Source organism: Electrona antarctica, assembly GCF_951216825.1.
Source record: "Electrona antarctica genome assembly, chromosome: 19".
Classification (NCBI taxonomy): Eukaryota; Metazoa; Chordata; class Actinopteri; order Myctophiformes; family Myctophidae; genus Electrona; species Electrona antarctica.
In genome coordinates, this window is record NC_136800.1 from 25,504,890 (window position 1) to 25,526,333 (window position 21,444).

The following is a 21,444-nucleotide window of genomic DNA, read 5'->3' on the forward strand; positions in this document are numbered from 1 at the left end:
AGGGAATATTCATTGGTTAAAATATGGTTGAATATCTAACCCCAAAATGTAGTGTAGGGAAAATAATTTTGTTTTGTGTAGTTAAACCATGGTCATTTATTTGTTTTCTGTTGACAAGATTTGATCATAGGGGGAGCTGTGGGCAAAAAGCATAGCAATAGTTCCAGGAAGTGAGGTACCAGGAACATCTATTAAGTACATTAAATTGAATGGGGCTATGGGATGTGGCACACACCCCATAGCCCCATTCAATTCAATGCAATTCATTGAGGGCTTATGGTAGGGGAAATAGGCAATAAGGAGATTTTGCACAAAAAAACACCTGGACCTCTTTGGTGGGGACGTAACAACTACAAAGAAAGGTAAGAAAGCATTCTAGCATGGAATTCTCCTTTAACATTTGTATTTGAGATCTTGATTGTTCATTTGAATTACATTATTAATTTGATCCAGTTTAAGTCAAAAAGATATTACAATTTAATTTTTAGCTTTTGTTAATAATTTAACAAAAGCAACAGTTTTGTGTTTTCCTTTTGGTCTGCAATACAGTTTAGTTACAGTATAAAGAATAATGCAGGTACAGGAATGTGGGAATATAGCGGCCCTCTGGAGTGAGTGTGGAAATAGTGTTCCTCAGTCTGGAGTGAGTGTGGAAACATAGTGGCCCCTGTGCAGGTGATTCTTTTTTCTAAGTGTTGGAGTTTGGAAGCATACCACCCGTTTCGAATTTGCACATAATGCAGGTGGCAGCAGCACGACCCGGTGCTAAAAAGGTGTAAAAACAAGCGTTTCCAAACTCCAGCACAATATTACGGCATGGAATTTCTTCACAGAAAGTGGCTCTTAACATATCTACGGTGGATTTTTATGAAACAAACGCTTTGCAGTTTGAAAGAGGATAATAATTCAAGCTTTCCCTACAGCTGCAATGTTGGTGAGTTTAACATTGTTTAATACAAGCAGATTGGAAATGCAATGTGGATCAATGGGATGTCAATGGATTGCAAAACGGGGCAATCTTGCAAACTGTGAAAGCCAATTATAGCCAATTAGGATGGAATATGAAATATCGGACAGATCCGACTTGCGCACATGACCATAGAGATACTGTGTAACGATTTGTGAGATTTTTGGACAGAATCTGGAGGAGTAATATCTAAAAATGTGTTTTACAAAAGTCGGCCTCCTGGTGGCGCTATAAAAGGCAGATGCGGAAAATGCAGGTCAAAGGTTTGTCCTTGGCCTCTAGGGAGTGTGCATGCAAGTTTCACGCAGATCGGTGCAGTTTTAGGTAAAACATGTGAAAAGCTGCCTCATGGTGGCGCTATAACAGGCCGTTCTGGAAAATGTGGGGCAGAGGTTCATCGTTGGCATCCATGGAGTGTGTGTGCAAAGTTTGGCATCGACCGGGTTAACGGTGCCGGAGATTAGCTGGTAACAGACGGACGGAAGGACGGACGGACACACACACACACACACACACACACACACGGACACACACACGGACGGAGTGCAAAACATACTCTCTCCCCATGCCTTCGGCCTGGTGGAGACAATTACTTATTTTGTTCACTCTTCTGAGATGAATCAGTACAACCAGTCTGTTACTGGGAGCTGACCAGTACAACCACAGCCTGATACTGTTATACTGGGAGCTGACCAGGACAACCACAGTCTGATACTGTTAGCTGGGAGCTGACCAGACAGTACAACTACAGTCTGATACTTGTATTGGGAGCTGACCAGGACAACCACAGTCTGATACTGTTAGCTGGGAGCTGACCAGACTACAACTACAGTCTGATACTTGTACTGGGAGCTGACCAGTACAACCACAGTCTGATAGGCTACTGTTATACTTGGAGCTGACCAGTACAACCACAGTCTGATACTGTTTGGGAGCTGACCAGGACAACCACAGTCTACTGCGTGCGAGCTGACCAGTACAGCAGGCCGCAGTCTGTTACTGTTATGGGAGCTGACCAGTTCAACCACAGTCTTCTACTGCAATACTGGTAGGTGCCTGTCATTAGCGCGCCCTCACTTTACTTTTTCACTTTCCCTTTTGAAAAAGTAAAAACACACGCACACTTTAATAGGGAAACAGCAACGTTTCGGCCTGTCACCTGTCGCTTGTAGGTGTGCAAAAGCCTTGCTTTTTATCACTTTCTTTTTTCAAATTTTACCAGTTGGTCCAAAGATTCAAACTACCAACCAACTGGCAATGAGCCTGGAAGGTGTCTTTAACCTTCAAGTCACCATTCACTCTGCTCCTGAGCAAGGCAAGGCAGTTAACACAGAATCAACTGAAATGAGGATAGTACTTACTGTCAATGAAGCAGCTTTATTAGGTGATGAGTCAGTTTCATTGGTTGTAATCAGAATGTGACCATGGCTTTGAAATATGACCAACTATACAATCTATATCTGTGAATTCGGTCCAACCATACACAATGCCTGTGCTGCTCTCCTGTTTATTTCCCATCTTGAAAAGCATGACATTGTTTTTTCCTGAGCGCTGCATGTATATTTTACAATACATTTATGTGTCTAGTTTGGGAAAAAGCTCAATTGAGTTTTTTTAAATTATTGTATTTGATGATATTGAATTTTTGTAATATTCTTGTCATATCTACAGTATGAATTGATTGCATAGGGCCTAAATGGAAACAAGACTGCAAGGACTTTTTTTGGTGCTATCTCTTTTGGACTTGTTTGACAGAACAATGAAAATGTCAGGTTCGGATTTGTAGTGTCCCCACACAGCCTTCTTGAAATGAATTGTCATTCAAATGAAATGTACAGTATTTTGATGATATAAGTATCCTTGTATTAATGGAATGTGGGTGAGTTCACCAGGCTGGACCTTTTTCCACTCCTGACATCTTAAAACTGCTCAACTGAATGTTGTGTTGTGGGCCAGGGCAGATTTTTGCTTTTCAAACACAGATTTCCAAAATGTATTTATTTTTTATGAGAATGCCAAATTATAACATGATACAGAACGTGTTTTCTTTTTTTCCACATCATTTAAAATAATCTGTTGTCCTGTGTCTTTACCGCTACAGTTTACATTCCACTAGACCAGTGCTTCTCAACCTTTTCATGGATCAGGGCCCACCCCTATCTGACCTCAGATGATCAATCAATTTGGTGGTTTAATGATCAAATTATTGTGTTCCGGTTTGGATCAATAGAACTAAAGCAGTATACTTAAATTCCTATTTATCAGTATCACAATGAAAAGTACGTTTTCAACATTTTAATGGAAAATAAAAAAAACATTATTTTTAAAATATTATATAAAAATATTTTTTCCAAATATTTGGGGGCCCACTTGCACCGAATGGCCCCTGAGCCGCAGGTTGAGAAGCACTGCATTAGAACACAGAGTTCACAGCAACGCAGCAGCACATCGTCACAAACTCACAGTTTAACTTTTGGTTTTATGCATCTATTTCGTGTCCAAGGTAACATTCGTTATGTACTGTACAGGGTGGCGAGGCCTTTAAGCAGTGGTGGACACTATACTACATTTACCTGAGTAATGATGAAGCACATTTATGAGTATCTTTATTTGTGTATTCATTTTATTTAAATGTATTTATGTATATATTTATTTTTATTTCGCAAGCTTATGACTTTCAGTCAACTACATTTCAAAAGAAAGATTTCGAATTTATCCACTTGCTCTATTTTTTTGTTCAAGATTTCCACATGTCAGTATAGCAGTGCATCGATAAAATGTACTTTGTTAATGTGTCCTTGAGTATCCTTAAAAGCAAATACTCTAGGTACTTTAACTCTAACTTTCACTTTTAGCTGAGTAATATTGGACCAGGAGTATGTATCTTAAATATTGGGGTGAGTACTTTGTCCACCACTGCATTACATCTTCAACGCGCTGCCGTGCTGCTGCTTACGGAATACAAATCAGACATAACACTCCGAAAACAATGCAGACACTTAGGAAATCAATCGAGGAATCTAACTACAATTTAAAAAATAGTAAAACAAATGTGAATGCTCAGCAGAGACAAAGCCAAGGGGCAGAGACTTGTTTGGATACATGGTACATCTGTACATACATTTATATTGTGTGAATATAAAATGGCGACACGTGGGTACACCCCACTATATTCTTTTATGTATATACCGTGTATATATACTTGTATAATTTGTTTTGCAAACACTTTCACAACAGATGACATTCTATAGAGTGAGTAAAACGCTCATGCCAAAAAACAAAATGTTCTATGCATGCGGTCGTGCGCTATTTTCAGTGTGTGACACCGTCGCACGACAAGTACAAATAAGACTTTAATAAGAATATTTAGTGTTCATAACAAAAAACTACACTCCCTGATTCTCTCCTGTTGTCTTTACATTGAATTTCAAGCGGACATGATCGCGCCTTAAAACCTGTCGGAAACCAGAATTAAACGTGTCATTTCAAAAACTCGTGAACTCCAGTGAGAGAAAATGATAATAAAAATTTACATTCTTTTCTACATCCCTACAATGGTTTCCAACCCCCAATATCATCCATGCTGTGATCAATCCACTGTTGGATCACGGTCCATAAATATCTGAGAGCCTTTCATTCCAGTTAACGTCAGTGTGTAAACCTTTCCAAAAGCAAAAGTTTTGTGTGTGTGTGTGTGTGTGTGTGTGTGTGTGTGTGTGTGTGTGTGTGTGTGTGTGTGTGTGTGTGTGTGTGTGTGTGTGTGTGTGTGTGTGTGTGTGTGTGTGTGTGTGTGTGTGTGTGTGTGTGTGTGTGTGCACACATCGCTGCAGGAGAGAATTCAAGCACACCTTCCTGTCTCACCTCAATTGCACCCACATTGTCGGACGTGCTTGATTTAGTTCAACCCCGGTACCAGATGGGTGGGGCTGCCCCTTCCGTCGACTGATTGGGGGAAAAGGATAATAATAACAATTAGAACACTTGTGGTCCCGCCCCCCAAATCACATGACACAGGAAGTGAAGGGAGATGAAAATCTAACGCTCATTATGGATGCTGGACAAGCAGAGGAGGAAGGGACTGAGGGCCAGTGGTGGACAGAAACTACATATATTTGATTTGAGTACTTTGTGACTTTTTTCTTCGCTACATTTCAAAGACAAATATTGCACTTTTGACTCTACATTTCTAGGTAGGAAGGAACCCCCTTGTATATTATATAATACAAGACCACTTAAGCTCTATTTAACAAATGGCCAAGCTTATACTGTAGATCAGCTATTTTTTACAATTTTTGAGGGAGACGTCTCTAAATTTCAATACAGCAATGTAGTATTTTGTATACTTAGTCATTTTAAAAGCATGTATACTTCGGAGTACTTAAGCATCTTTAAAAGCAAGTACTCCAGCACTTTATAACTCAATTACATATTTGATTGAGCAACTTTGCAGTTGAGTAATATTTGACCAGGAGTATCGGTACTTTTACTGTACTGGAGCCGAGTACTTTGTCCACCACTGGTTGAGGCTTAGGGCGTGTGAGAGTTCAGGGGGCGGGGCTTCTGTACAGGTGAGGGCGGGGTGTGTAGGGGTCAAAGGTTAAGGGGTCAGGGGTCACAGGGCGTCTATCCGGACGTGTTGATGTAGAGCTGACTCTGCAGGACGTAGTCGATGACGGGCTGACTCAGGTAGTCGGTCACATGACCATCGCCATGCTGGAGGGCCAGTCTGGAGGACGGAGGACACAGGACAGAGGGGACAGGACATGAGGGGACAGAGAGGACACGAGGCAGGACATTGGGGACAGTAGTAAATTGACAAAATAGATTTGAGTCATGACCATACTGTCTGCCATACAAAGCCAAAGTGCAGTAACTACGTTTTTGGACTCACCAACTTATTTGTGTATCCCAAAGGTCTAATTAGCCTTCGTAAACAATACCTCAAGAACATAATTATTTACAATGAGTGTGATATCACTTATTTTCCGATATCTCATTTGGTCGACCAGTTGAAACACTTTTAAACGCAATATCATCCATTATCCCACTGGCTTAAGCCACTAAGCTTGTGGCAGTGCTGTAGTGCAGAATCAGAATGCCTGGCTCAAAGGCACGTGGTACCTGCTCTTGGTTGAACTGACGATGGACATGGGATGGTTCATGTCGTCTTTCACTACGATGATGTTGTCCTGTAAGAGACGCAGCACAACATGAACAAACCCATCACATTTACATTTTTATGCTATTAAGTTAATGTGTAAGTGATTTTTTTTTGTTGGTAAAAGTACGTGTACTGTAGCGTCGCGTCGCATACTGTAGCGTTGCGTCGCGACTTACAGCAACTTTAAAGTCATTCCCATCTGCAGCTGCAGAACATTCTAAAGATGAGTGTCTCGTATGTTACACAAATCATTTTAACACGCCCAATTGTAGGATTAGAGGAATTTAAACCAGATTATCAGCAGTGTGGTAAATGCTAAATGGATTATAATAATCAACGTGACGGTCTGATTATGGAGCCTCTCAGTATAGGGTAGAACCACATGCTGTTATTTCATTTAATATTGTCATATCAAATCTATTTGAGGGGTGCTAGCCCCTCCAATGCATGACTTTTGAAGATCACCGCAGCCAAATCAATTAGATTTGTCACGTTTGTTTAGAGCATACTGTATATAGTCCACTGAGTGAACTGCTTCAGGAAGCTTCAGAGTCTGATAATCAGGAACTATGACATACACCGTTTGCCAGCCAAGTCTATGGACTTTGGGGATATTACAAGGTTTGTTTAGAGCACTTAAGACGTCAACCGTTTGCCAGCCAAGTCTACTTTAGAGTCAGCCATGTCTATGGACTTTAATGTTTGTTTAGAAGGCTCAGGAGGTAGAGCAGGTCGTCCAATGATCCATGGGTCGGCGGTTCGAATCCCGGCTCCTGTCTACATGTCGAAGTGTCCTTGGGCAAGACACTGAACCCCAAATTGCTCCCGATGTGCTGGTTGGTACCTTGCATGGCTTCCGCCGCAATCGGTGTATGAATGGGTGAATGTAATGCACAATCTATGTAAAGCGCCTTGGATAAAGGCGCTATATAAAAATGTAAAAAATAGATTCCTCATTGGTCGCTGCATTTCGTTGGAGCGACCTGTCTGCAACCTGTCTCTTGTTTGCTCCCTGTGAGTTTTCTTGCGTTTCCCCTGTGTCCTGAGTTTCGCCGTGTCACGTGTGGTGCACTTCTGTTGTGATTATTATTTATTTATTTTTAATAGTTTTATAACTGATAGTGGACCGTCAGACAACCATGCTTTCTACTACTGGAAGTCATGCATTCATTCCTGGTGAATGATGTACTTGCCTTGTGTTTGCGAAGGACAGAAGAATGGTTCATGATTCTGTCGGTGTCTGCTCCATCACGAGGGACCACCACCATCCCGAAGTCCCCCACGATCACCTCCATCTGAAACCAAACGTTCACTTACATTAATAATAATAATAATAATAATTATTATTATAATAATAATAATAATAATAGTTTATTTGTATAGCAACTTTTAGTTCTTAAAACAAGTGCTTAAAACAGAAGAATCAACAACACAAAGATAAAATCCAATCCATAACACTAACATAAAACAAGAAACAATTTAAAAGCAGCTTTATAAAGCTGAGTTTTCAGGAGAGATTTAAAGCAGGGCACAGACTCAGCAAGGCTGATCTCCTTGGCTAGGGTATTCCAAAGTGTCGGTGCTCTGATCGCGAAAGCGCGGACCAGCAGTGCTTTGCCTGAGGATCTCAGGCTGTGGGTTGGCTTATAAGGGATGAGTAAACAGTAAATCCTATATGCAGGAAGGGACTAGATTGGACCTGGCCTTGTGGGGTAATTAATACAATCTAAAAATCAATTCTAAATGCAGCCAGTGCAAAGACGGTTGGAATACTACAGTAGGTGTTATGTGGTCATTTTCTGGAGCCAGTTAAAGGACCACTTCACCACTTTTCAACGTGTCTTCATATAAGTGGTCCTCATTAATGTTCATTATAAAATACCAAAAAAACTATCCTACTCAGTCTGTGTACTGAGTAGGCTGTGGACAGTTAAAGGACCACTTCACCACTTTTCAACCCATCTTCATATAATACTGTATTTCTTTCTACTCAGTCTGTGTCTCATAGGAGGGCTGTGGGCAGTTCAGAAACCCGTCCACCAGTGACATCATCGTTAGGCAGATTCTTTTTTTTAAAGATTTTTTTTACAAAAATGTTTAGATTTTTATTATCGTGAGAACGATGGCTTCCTTTTTCGCATTGCAACTTTTCAGGACCAGAAAGCCTGCAGTTTCTATTAGCTTGGATTCCCCATTGATGATGTTACTGGTGGCAGTGGTGGACGGGTTTGTGAACACAGCCCTCCTATGAGACACAGACCGAGTAGGAAAAAAATGTGCCATTTTATTAGTGAGGACCTATTATATTGTTGAAAAGTGGTGAAGTGGTCCTTTAAGATTATTATTATTTTAATATTTAGATTATCTTCCATTATCGCATTGCAACTTTTCAGGAATAGAAAGCCTGCAGTTTCTATTAGATCAATGATGTCACTGGTTGACGGGTTTATGAACTGCAAGTAGAAAAAAATGGTGGCATTTTAGTGAGGACCAATTATATGAAGATAGGTTGAAAAGTGGTGAAATGGTCCTTTAAGAGTTGTGCTGCAACATTCTGAACCAACTGCAGACAGTGAATAGATGTAGTGGGCCATCGTTTTCTGAGATACATACCTAATATCTTTACTGTTTATGTGCATAACATGAGAGACATACAGTACCATACCTAGCTGTTGTCAGATGTACATAACATGCATTAGGCAGACAGTCATTTCAAACGTGAGGTTTTGTCTTGTCATAGGGATTCATTTATGCTTACATCACTGTCCTTCCACAGTCCAGGGATACAGAAGGACTCCAGAAGGTCACTGCCACACAGGAGCAGGATGCGTAACTCTACACATACACAAACAAACAAACAAACAAACAAACAACATCAACATGGACTCCGCAAACAGTTTCAAATACAGCGTAACCCCCAAAAAAACAGTTGTGTATGGCAGTGGTTCTCAAACGCTTTAATTTCATACGCCACTTTGGTATAAGGCCACGGACCCCCCATAACTCTGAGAGTGTAACCATAGAACCAAATGGACACAATTACGGGTCCCATGTGGGTGTATTTGGTTCCATTTGTACGTTGTATGAGTTAAAGCCTACTGTAACTGTGTCCTAACTGTCAAACGTTTTTCTGGGGACCCCTTGGAACCCTCTGGAGGACCCCCGTTTGAGAACCACTGGTGTATGGGACCATTCATTCTGTTTGATTGACAGTACTGTCAGGGGATACAGCTCCATATCAGATTGATTTGTGAATGTAGGTAAATAAAAGGACTCAACTCACCAATCTCCTCATACCTCAAAGCAGTTCCCAGGTTTGCATTTTCATCTGACAGAAGAGGACAAACGTGAGTTATTGATCATTGATTTAAAAATCATTACGTTTACAATTCATTGTAAGATTCATTTGTAAATGAATTCCTCTGTCGAATAGAAACCTCATAGTTCCAACGATTCAAATCCAAAAGCAGATCTGCAATCTCATCTGCAATTCATTTTTGGATGCTATTACTGTATGTGACGCTGATCAGGTAGAGCGTTACATTTATGAAGAAAACGCAAATGAGTAAATGATTTATATGAACTGACAGGTTGTGTGTGTGTGTGTGTGTGTGTGTGTGTGTGTGTGTGTGTGTGTGTGTGTGTGTGTGTGTGTGTGTGTGTGTGTGTGTGTGTGTGTGTGTGTGTGTGTGTGTGTGTTCCACTCACCCACAAAGGTGAAGCGATCGATGTGAGGGCGAACGCAGCAGATCTTGCCCAGATTCTCTGATATCTTCCCCCACAGTTTGACTGCACACACAAACACAGTGAGGTGGAGGTGAGTCCACATGCACTAACAATACTGTAGACCAGTGGTTCTCAACCTGTGGGGGTCCAACAATGAAGTTGGGGTGAGGGTCCAGATGATTAGCTCAGTGTCGTCATTTCAGCAAAAGCTAAGGTATGGCAAGTTCACGGCGCATCATGCATGTGCAATGTGCATGCGTCGTGCCCGTGCCCATGCACGCACGGCTATTTATCTCTATTTTTGCGGTTGTGTGAGGTTATTTGCTTATTTTTCGGGCATATTTTCCTCCATTTTATTATTGTTTTTTCCACCCTGGAGCTAAAGTATAGCAACGTACTGCCTTAGCTTGCCATACCCAATTGACACCACTGGATTAGCTTAATGTGCAGCATTGTTCTCTCAACAGTAAACAAACCAACACACATGGGCCCTATTTTGCGTGTCTTAAGTACCAGGTCTTATGACTTAACTTAAGACCTGGAGGCGTGGTCAATGCTGTTTGGCCACTCAGAATAGCCAAATGGCATTGATCACGCCTCCAGGTCTTAAGTTAAGTAATAAGACCTGGTACTTAAGACACGCATAATAGGACCCTGTACAGTGTACTGTCTGCACATTTTGAAAGTGATGAAAATCAAAATCATTACTGCATCAAAAGTAATCAACAAACTAGATACGGTAGAAAGTTGTCAAACATTAGCCAAATTGTCAAATATTTCCTAAGAATGAAGCAAAAGTTTATCTACATGATCTACATGCAGATCTACATGCTCATAACGTATCGTGTTGTGAGGCGATGTGAGCTTGTAGATTGGCTATTTTCACAATATTTATCTGGGGAACCGAGTCGAACTAAATGTAAAACATCAACTCCAACTCCAAGTGCTTGTCAGGGTGGGGGTGGGGGTGGGGGTGGGGGGGGGGGGGGGGTCCCCAGTGCAAATAAGATTATTTTGGGGGGTCCCCGGTCCTCAGTTCAAATATGATTATTTTGTCGAGTCTCCAGTTCAAATATGATTATTTTGGGGCGTCCCCAGTTCAAATATGGAATTTTGGGGCATCCCCAGTTCAAATATGATTATTTTGGGGCGTCCCCAGTTCAAATATGGAATTTTGGGCCATCACCAGTTCAAATATGATTATTTTGGGGCGTCCCCAGTTCAAATATGGAATTTTGGGGCATCACCAGTTCAAATATGATTATTTTGGGGAGTCCCCAGTTCAAATATTTATTTCAGGGGGCCGTGTCCTGAAACATCTCTGCTTGCACATTTGTACACCTAAGTTTAACAGACCCATTATTCATTCCATTAGATGCAGTTGTGTTGCTTACTTGCCTGCCATGTTTTTAATCTGCTGTAGTTTTTATACATGCACTGGAAAACAAAATCAGCCTATAGTCATGTATGTCCGTTTAAACTGTACTATTCCCTGCAGCAGATACAACAATCTCTTCACACGTGACCTCTCTTTCTTTATAAAAGAGCTGTTCCAGCATTAAAAACCCCAAAATGATATGTTTGCTAAATCAGTGGGTTGAAAATGAATATGCTTTGTAAAATAGCAGATTATTTCACGTTTAGGCTGTGACGTGAAATGTGAAAAGGATTGACACACAATATTCTGTATAATCTAGACAATGAAACATTAGACCTTTCTGACTGTCCCCAAAAGCATACATACTGTAAATGATATGCAGCATTTAGATATGGAACTCATGGAAACAGAGCAGAATGAAGCTGTGTGGAGGCTGAACACTGTGTTTGTGAGAGAAGACAGGACGTATTTGACAGATATTGAATAAATATTGAATTGTAGAGGAGACAGAACAGGAAAGGGCCCATTTACTAACGATGACGCACGCACGCACGCACGCACGCACGCACGCACGCACGCACGCACACACGCACACACACAGATGATGATACACATACGCCTTTGTCTTTGAACAACAGTCAGTGTTTTTTTATTAAATCGATGGTGGAGCTATTTTAAGATGGACACACTGACCTGGAATGAACTGCTACTAGAGGGACTGAATAAACCTGGTTGAACTAGTTAATAGATGTAGTAGCACTATACTTGTGAGGACATACATTTTACGACTGCTATTCCTTTTTTTGCCATTTTGTTTAACTGTGGATGTTTGTTTTAAAGCAATGTAACGTCAAGCTTTGAAGTGTTGTTGGTGGGGGGAGTCGGTTTGGGGGATCGTGTGTTCTGCCCCCCCGGCCCGGTATTGATTTGTTCCGCCAGTGCACGCAAGCTTTGCTGAACAGACTTGTTATTTTTCATTGATTATAAATCAAAATGTCATTAAATATAAATGTATGTGTGCTGTATGTAAGACACCATTAATATTCGCTCACCGGGAGTGGCCTTGTGAATCATGTTGTTCTGGTTCTGGTAAATGGGTGGAGTCTCGTTCTGTGGCTGACCAATCACAGGAGTCGTTGACGGCGTGTTGACATTAGACAGGATGCAGCCAGTGACTCTCTGAAGAATAATGGGAAAAAAAAGCTTTTATAACCATTTCACATGATGGTTTCATAAACATGTTTCATAAAAACAACTGATAACATTGTTAACAGTCCCTGTTTCCTGCATGGCTACAGCTGCATTGAATATTACATTCTGGTTCTGTTTCTGTCACTGTGAACCAGTTCAATTTTGAGATCAGTTAAAATGAGGTGAAAAGTATTGTATTTTTGAGTGGTAAACCACTCCAACAACTGGCTTTGTTAGTTTCCGTGTCCACGTGTCCACGTGTTTGTTCGTACCAAAAAAATCACACCCGTGTGAACTGAGTGGTGTAAGGTTTTATATAGCATGATCAGCTGTGGTCTGACGTAATGAAATCACACCCGGATGTGATTTCACAACTGGCTTTTTTTGTGCAGAGAAAATTACCATGGTTGCTACGGTCATCCAGTTCACCCGGGTGTGATTTAATTACGTCAGAAATTATTTTGAACATAGCAACCATGCTCATTTTTTTCTGCACACAAAAGCCAGTTGTAGGAGTGGTTTACACCACTCAAAAATGAGCATGGTTGCTATGGTCACTCAGTTCACACGGGTGTGATTTCATTACGTCAGACATTACGTCAGACCACAGCTGATCAGGGTATATAATACCTTACACCACTCAGTTCACACGGGTGTGATTTTTTAATTAAAATGTTAAATACTGTAGCTCTATGTTCTGATTGTAATCACTGCTATAGAGTTATTTGTTCCATAACGGGTCTGCCCATCTCTGTGTTCCATAACGGGTCTGCCCATCTCTCTGTTCCATAACGGGTCTGCCCATCTCTCTGTTCCATAACGGGTCTGCCCATCTCTCTGTTCCATAACGGGTCTGCCCATCTCTCCAGCAAGTAAACAAGTATACACGTTCAGGTCTGGATACCAATTTCATCCAATCAGGAGATCGAGAATTCATTCAGGATACAGGATGAAATTAATCAATGAATGAAGTACTGAATAAATGGAGTATATAAGCAGATACAATTTGAATCGGATCACTGTAACTTTTAGCTAAAACACGGGTGCTTTCTCCTGGGGGGGGGGGGGGGGGGGGGGTGTGTGTGTGTGTGTGTGTGTGTGTGTGTGTGTGTGTGTGTGTGTGTGTGTGTGTGTGTGTGTGTGTGTGTGTGTGTGTGTGTGTGTGTGTGTGTGTTTAAATAAATTAATAATAATAATACATATTACACCCACAACTTTTCAAGTTTACTAATGGAAAAGCACTATATTGTGCAGTTCGTTTTACATTACAACTTACACCAACAATGACAGTATTAGTCTGTCTACCCAGGCCACTACTGGTTCATATTTAAGTCATACATGTCCTACAATGATGATGATGATGATGGTTCGTACCTTCATCAGGTCACGGTGATGTTCCAGTACGCTGCAGGTTGTCTGCCATGTGTTCTGGTAGCTCTCCCATGGATCCACTCTGTAAACAACAACACCATGGTTAGTCCACTCTGTAAACAAACATCACCATGGTTAGTCCACTCTGTAAACATCACCATGGTTAGTCCACTCTGTAAACAAACATCACCATGGTTAGTCCACTCTGTAAACAAACATCACCATGGTTACTAGTCCACTCTGTAAACAAACATCACCATGGTTAGTCCACTCTGTAACCAAACAACACCATGGTTAGTGCACTCTGTAAACAAACCACGCCGTTGTTGTTAGTCCACACTGTTTCCCAAACAGTGGGTCAACTAGGAACCATTTGTATGGCTTGTGAGTAAATATCCCTTAAGGTTTAATGTTGGTTTTTAGTTCAATGTTTGTTTTAAAAACGCCATTGACAATGAAGGGAAGATTTACATATTGTCATATTGTCCCTCATTACGTCATATTGTCTCTTTATTGTTAATGGCATTTAATGTTTGTGTTGGCACCGTTTGTTTTACATCACCATTACATCACCTAATCAACATGAGTTAGACTTTAATATTTTAGCGCCCCTCACTTCACACGGGTGTGATTTTTTTGTTTCCTACATTTTCTTTTCAATTGTTTTTTGAGCGGTGCTATAGCCGCTGAAATGCGTGGCTTGGTGTATGCATCATGTGGCAGCCAAATCTATGGACTTTTTCCGGAACTTTGTATTCCGTATAAACTTTTCAGGCCAAATAGTCAATGACATTTTATTCTGTATAAACTTTTTAGGCCCCTGCAGTGGGCCCAAAAAGTGATGTATGATGACGTTACATCATCATCTTGGTAAAAGGCACTGTTCACTTCACACGTATGTGATTTTCTTTTAACCAAAAAAGAACGATGAATTTAAAACAAACACATTTCCTGAATACTGTAAGAAAAAAATAAATTCCATAAATTAGAAAACAAATGTTTAAGAAGTAACGTTTGGAACCACGGCTGTAAACAAACATCAACAACATTGTTAGTTCACGCCGATGATAGACTGATGTACAGGCTCACAACGCATTGCCAATACATTTCTGAAAATAAATCATTGAATTTGTTTTTAATTCATGAAAAATGTTGCTTTTTTGGGAATGTTTTTTGAAAATGTTTTGCAATAATAATAAATGTAGGAAACAAACAATAAAGGGACCCATAAAAATGTGTCCTTGACCCACAAATGGGAAACAGTGTTCTACCATTACCCATTCTGGGCGGGAACTCCTTTTGGTGTTTTACCCCTTCAGGCCGGGAACCCATTTTGGGGTTCTGTACAGTATGTACAGTATTAAAAAAAAAGTTTTTCAGAAAAAAACGTCTTTAGAAGGCGTTTTTAGAATCGGCCTCAGGCCTAAATGGGTTAAGCGAAATCTAATAAACCAGACCTGATCCAGTCAGACGATTGGACAGCCATCTGACACATGGTGAGACGATGTCTGCTGTTCACCAGACCCTGAAACGACACACAAGAAAAAGTGACTGACACACATCCTGAACACTTTCAACAAATCATTACAATATAAACTTGAGGTTAAACAATCTGTTATGTCCGTTGTCTCCCTCTCCTGACAGACAGAGCCTAGAGGTAATTGCAACTACAGTATGTTCAAACTGCAATAAACATTGCAGCGCATCCCCAATCCAGGGATTGGGGATGCGATTGAAAAAGCATTGGGCATTTGATTGAAAAAGCATAGTGTAAGAACTGTGTTCCAAACAGGTATCGTTTATGATATTTGAGTTACATTTAATAATATCTGGGTTTGGAGAAAATGTATTTATTTTATTACTCTTTGGATAAAATAGTGCTTTTTCACCATCCGTTGATGCTTCATATCCATACTAGTAAAATAGCAGGGCTCATTTGTTTATTTTTGGAACACAGTTGCCACGATGCTATTGAGACCCTATGGTATATGTTCAATGGAAAGAAACGACTCACTACCCGTAGTGATGTCAGATTTCCATTCTCTATACTGGTGGACATGTACTCTATAGGGCTGTCACCATTATGACATTTTACTTGTTGATTAAGTGTCGCTCAAATAATTGTGATTCATGTTTGTATTGCGTTTCTGTCGTTGAACATAAAAATTAAATTTCTTTGTCAAGAAACAAGGTGCACATGTCATAATTTAATTACATGTATAAAAAACGTGAACAGTGGAAATAATCCATGAAATCCAATGAAAAGAACACAGAGTGGAACAGCAGTGTGTTACTGTACTGTATCTACTGTATCATTTATTATTCATAAACTCCCATCTTCTACACAGGCAGCAAAAGTAGGACAGGAATCCCATTAAGTCCAGCAGGCAGAGAACAAGGCGAGAACACAGCTGCAGTGCAACACAAACGCAACAACGCTGTGCTTCAACAATGCCTGCTTTATACTTTGTCGTACAGCGACACCAACAATAACCATGTCAACCATCTACAAGTTGTGAGCTTGTAGATCTGCTATATTTGGCCCGCGACACAGCCGTATCTAACGCAAATTAAAACATAAGGGGGAACAGTTCAATAATTACTCATCATAACAGGCTGTGGTATATTCTGATTATACTGTATATAAAAAATAGAAGTCTGCACACTAACTTTGTAAAGCTCATCAAGGCTTTATTATAGATTAATGTTTCAAATTAATTCTGATGAAGACTGTGTCGAAACGTTAATATTGTAGATGCGTGGTGTTTTGTAGTTACTTACAGGTTTGCCGTAGGAGTCGTGCACAGGTGAGATAATTCCACCAATCACAATGTGGCGGCCTGTTTTGTGCAGGTGCTCTCTGGCTTTCTCTGTAAACAAACAGAAACAGACAAATAGAGTAAGGAACATACTATAACAACACACAATGTTTCAATTCAGACTACACAGCTTACAGCATGATACTATGTCAGTATCATGGCCACTGGCCAAGTGGTCAGTATCATGGCCAGTATCATGTTAGTATCATAAATGGTAAATGGTGCATATAGCACTTGTATCCAAAGCACTTTACATAGAGAGCATTACATTCACGCATTCACCCATACATTCATACACCAATTGCGGAGGAAACCATGCATGGCACCAACCTGCACATCGACAGCAATTTGAGGTTCAGTGTCTTGCTCAAGAACATTTCAACACTAACTCTGGCGTAGCCCGGGATTGAACTGAGAACCTTTTGTTTCCCATCCAGCTGCTCTACCGGCCACTCAGCGCCTGAGCCACTGTCATCCACATCACTATCAATATTATGTCAGTATCCAGGTCAATATCATGTCAATATCAGTATCATAGTATCATGATCAGTATCATGTCAATATCGGGGTCAATATCATGTCAGTATGATGTTCAGTATAATGGTCAGTATCAGTATCATGGTCACTATCATGATAGTATCATGTCAGTATCATATGGTCAGTATAATGGTCAGTATCAGTATCATGGTCACTATCATGATAGTATCATGTCAGTATCATATGGTCAGTATAATGGTGAGTATCTTGGTCGGTATCATGTTTAGTATCATGTCAGTATCATGTGAGCTTGTAGATCAGCTATGTTCAAATAGACGATGTATAGGATTGTGGTTCAAATAATTGTAATGCTACTGTATATTATCAAATTTAGCTGGGGACCCCCTGGAACCCCTTCAAGGTCCCCTAGCGGTAGCCCGGACCCCATTTGAGAACAACTGCACTACAGAATGGTCGGGGTGATTTTGGGTCAGCATTCCCCCTCCTGACTACCAGGGGGCCCGTTACCCATGCTAGCCTGATAGGGAATGATTTATCTGGTGAGATTATGATGTAGTGTGAGTGCTTCAAAGATCCGATCTTAAACCTCCCAAATTGCTCTGGATGTTCAGGGCCGTTCCGATACTTATGAAATATGTTTGATATTTATCTGGATGATTACTTCACTGCTCTCTGAGTGGAAAGGCAGGAATGACCCACGACAGAGACAATCGGCTACAAGGAGACAGTTCAGTGAAAGAAAGGACATGTTAAGTGGTCAGATGGGTGGGCCACGTGCATTTTCAGAGCCTGTTTATTTGAATGATTTTCTACGTTGATGTGTGATTCAGTCTGTTGTGTTGTTACATGGTTAAATGTTTCTATGTTGATCAATGAGACACTCTCCCTGGTTAAAGGAATCCATCTACAGATGTACACACAGTGTCTGTCTGTCTGTCTGTCTGTCTGTCTGTCTGTCTGTCTGTCTGTCTGTCTGTCTGTCTGTCTGTCTGTCTGTTGAATCCAATACATTCAGGCTCTAACTACAATTATTGGCATCTGTATTTAGATGAACATTTCAGAACAATGTGTGGGGAAGTTAGTCTGATAAACGCAGTCTCACACCTGTGTCGTCAAACGGGTGACGGCTAGGGACGGATTTAGCCTCACGGCAACACGTTTCGGGGGTACCCATGATGTAGCACGCTGACGGGGGGACAATATCGCAACTCAAACGCAGCTGAGTCGGCTGAAGCTCTTTTTTTTTTTGGTGGAGTCGTCACCCTCTCTACGTCGTGGGTTTGAGAACAGCGGTTTCGGATGTTATCAGACAATTTAATAGCCGTCATCATGAGTCATGACTATGCATTAGAGCCAGTATGGACATTTCCTACATATTGACGTTGCCGCTGTGTTGATTTGGACCGCACGCAAGTAATCGCGGTCTAAAACTATACTTTATCGGCCAAAAAAAGTAGTCTGCGGTTGTTGGAAAAATAGTGCCGGAAGCGAGGTGTGGGTTGAGAGTCTAATCACTCTAATGAATCGCGAGGCATGCTACTGAGCTGGCTGCCAGAATGGGGTTTTCTGGCTGTATTAAAAGCCTCCTATACGGATACAATATTAGCTCACGGTAGGCAGTATGTAGGATATATTCATACTAGTACTGCTCCATTGCATGGTCTGATAAGAAGCATACATTGGTTTATCGGTTGATAACATCCAAGGTGGGTGTTGAGAACCTCACTTCTGCATTCTAGTGAGTGCAGCGTGCCACGTCAAAAACACTTCTGCATTCTAGTGAGTGCAGGGTTCCACGTCAAAAACACTTCTGCATTCTAGTGAGTGCAGGGTGCCACGTCAAAAACGTTGCCGTCTGCTCTGATATTGTCCCATAATGCTGTCACTACAGAACGGCCTGAGAGTGAGATGGTATGAGGGAGAAAGGTGAGGTTTGAGCCTTCTAGATCCTAATGACAAACATTCAGAATTCACAGATTTGTAATAACTCAGAATGAATAATGAATCCCATACTGAAGTGGCTTTGCTAGGCCTTCGTTTTGTTGCTCATATAATTCACATTAGACCTCGATGTCTAACACGAAAGATACAAATAAGGCTGTGTGTATTACAAATACAAAATCATTAATAAATAAAATGTATCAATCATGCAGCCAACATGAGGTCTTGTTTGCCATTCTTGAATGACGCATGCTGTTATCAACAAGCCTCAGCCGAAAAGTGAATTAATTGTCATTACTGGATATTAATTATAGATTTTCACTCTACGCATTTTGCTCACACACGCACACGTGCGCGCGCACACACACACACACACACACACACACACACACACACACACACCCACCACGCACACGCCACATTAAGGCCTTTCTACAGCATTCACAACATTATCTAACATCCTCTTAAACACGTTCATATTCATCTGCAGATCTTATAGCAGGTTCTGGGTGGGTTCTTACAGTAGCCTACTAGGCCTACTGTATGGATTGAACAAAAACAATAATTCCCAGATTATTGATTTTCAACAGAGAATTATGTATCTGAGTCTCTGACACATTTTCCAGCATCGTCAGAGCCGTCGCCCATTTCAGCACCACTCCCCCTGGATAGCGACACACATCCCTTATAATAATAGCCTAATTATCATATCAATGTTCGAATCCCGGCCGGCGCTACATTAACACTGTAGAATATTTTGAGGTTTAGGAACGGGCTTGTGTTGTGATCCACACAGCAGTACACAGCCATAGTAACACGCACAATAGCACAGCGGTTCAGAATTTCAGTAGCCTATTCTATATTGTGAAAGCCTAGATCGTTTATACTTCCTCGCAGAACGGTGTGGCACGTCGAGAAATAGCAGACCTACAAACTCACGACGCATCGCGGAAGCGGCGAGTCCACACCACAGGTTGTTTTGTAGGTCTGCTATTTTTTAAGGCTTATATATAGGCTCGCCTCAGTCTGTTGCAAACATGCAAAGGATCTTTCTTACCGAACATGTGGATGTGTCCTTTGGTGATGGGGTTGAAGCTGCCGCAGGACAGCAGGATGACGTGCGTTTTGTTGCTTTCTGTCATGGCTGCTGGAGTTGTATAAAAACAGTGATCCCAAAAAGCCTATAGGTTTCTTTTGTTTAACGGTGTAGAGAAACACGCAGGCAAGCAGCCTCCACCCAACTGGATGCGGTATAGGCCTACTGAGCTGAACGGTAGAGGGTGGATGAATGGATGGATGGATGGAAAGAGCGTCACCACTGTTAAAGACACACTGACAAATTCTACGTCATTTAAAGCAAGCAGGCAAGCAGCAGTGCTGCCGCACAGGATGCTGAGACGGTTTCCACTCCACCTCTTTGATTGTGATGTCTCCAGAACATTTTTGGACAGATTATTTTTTCTTTTTTTTCCTGTTAATTAATTTGTTTCATTCACTTATGTTGAATGATGCAATCTGTTAATAGCCTATAGTATAGGCTATGGCAATTTAGAAGAGATGGCACTCATTTCGTATTAATTTCATTCATCCTGTATGAGCAAATCTATATAGTTTTGTCTTTGCCCATTTATCGTGGAATTTCAAATCGTTCAAGTTTGTTGTAAATAATAAGAAAATAAGACAATATTAAATAAGAAAAAAAATGTATCTACGGTATGTTCCCCGAAACCTAATGGTATAATTATTATTATCTTTATTATTATTATTATGCTATATTTTCTTTCTGTTCTGTACATTAATTATATATTAATTATTGTCTGTTACCTTTGAGATTGTAAATACAGTACAGTTCAGTTCAGTTCAGTTCAGTTCAGTTCAGTTCAGTACAGTACAGTACAGTACAGTACAGTACAGTACAGTACAGTACAGTACAGTACAGTACAGTACAGAGCAGTACAAATGTTGTACTTTACCAGCCCACACCACAAGTTGTTTTTTGTTATTTACTAACAAAAAAACAACCTGTGGGCATGGGCCCACTGTGGGCTGTGGGCATGGGCCCACTGTGGGCTGTGGGCATGGGCCCACTGTGGGCTGTGGGCATATTGCAAGTGGGCCGCCAAATATTTGACAAAACACTAAGATTATTATTATTATTATGGTATTTTCTTCTTTAAAACATGCTGTGATATTGATAAATAGGAATTTAAGTGTAGGCTACTAAGTTAGTTCCCATTGATCGAGGCCAGAACGAAATCAAATGATTGATCATTGAAATAGATCGCCAAGCCCACCAAGCTCAACAGCATCATGCATGGTGAGACGCGTTGCTTGATGATCAGCTATTTTCAGTGAAGATATATATATCTTTTTTTTGGTTTTTTTCTTATGC

At 40.8% G+C, this 21,444-nt stretch overlaps 1 protein-coding gene across 1 annotated transcript; it reads right to left on the reverse strand.

Moving 5' to 3' along the window:
• Positions 1 to 5,590: 5,590 nt before the first annotated feature.
• nmnat2 (nicotinamide nucleotide adenylyltransferase 2) lies at positions 5,591 to 20,194 on the reverse strand (the record flags this gene model as incomplete). Its single annotated transcript, XM_079529866.1, has 11 exons — positions 5,591 to 5,693; positions 6,089 to 6,156; positions 7,322 to 7,423; positions 8,887 to 8,963; positions 9,412 to 9,456; positions 9,837 to 9,917; positions 12,285 to 12,411; positions 13,798 to 13,876; positions 15,252 to 15,319; positions 16,576 to 16,664; positions 20,110 to 20,194. 11 exons carry the CDS (start codon positions 20,192 to 20,194, stop codon positions 5,591 to 5,593), a joined length of 924 nt encoding a protein of 307 aa, XP_079385992.1.
• Positions 20,195 to 21,444: the final 1,250 nt, after the last annotated feature.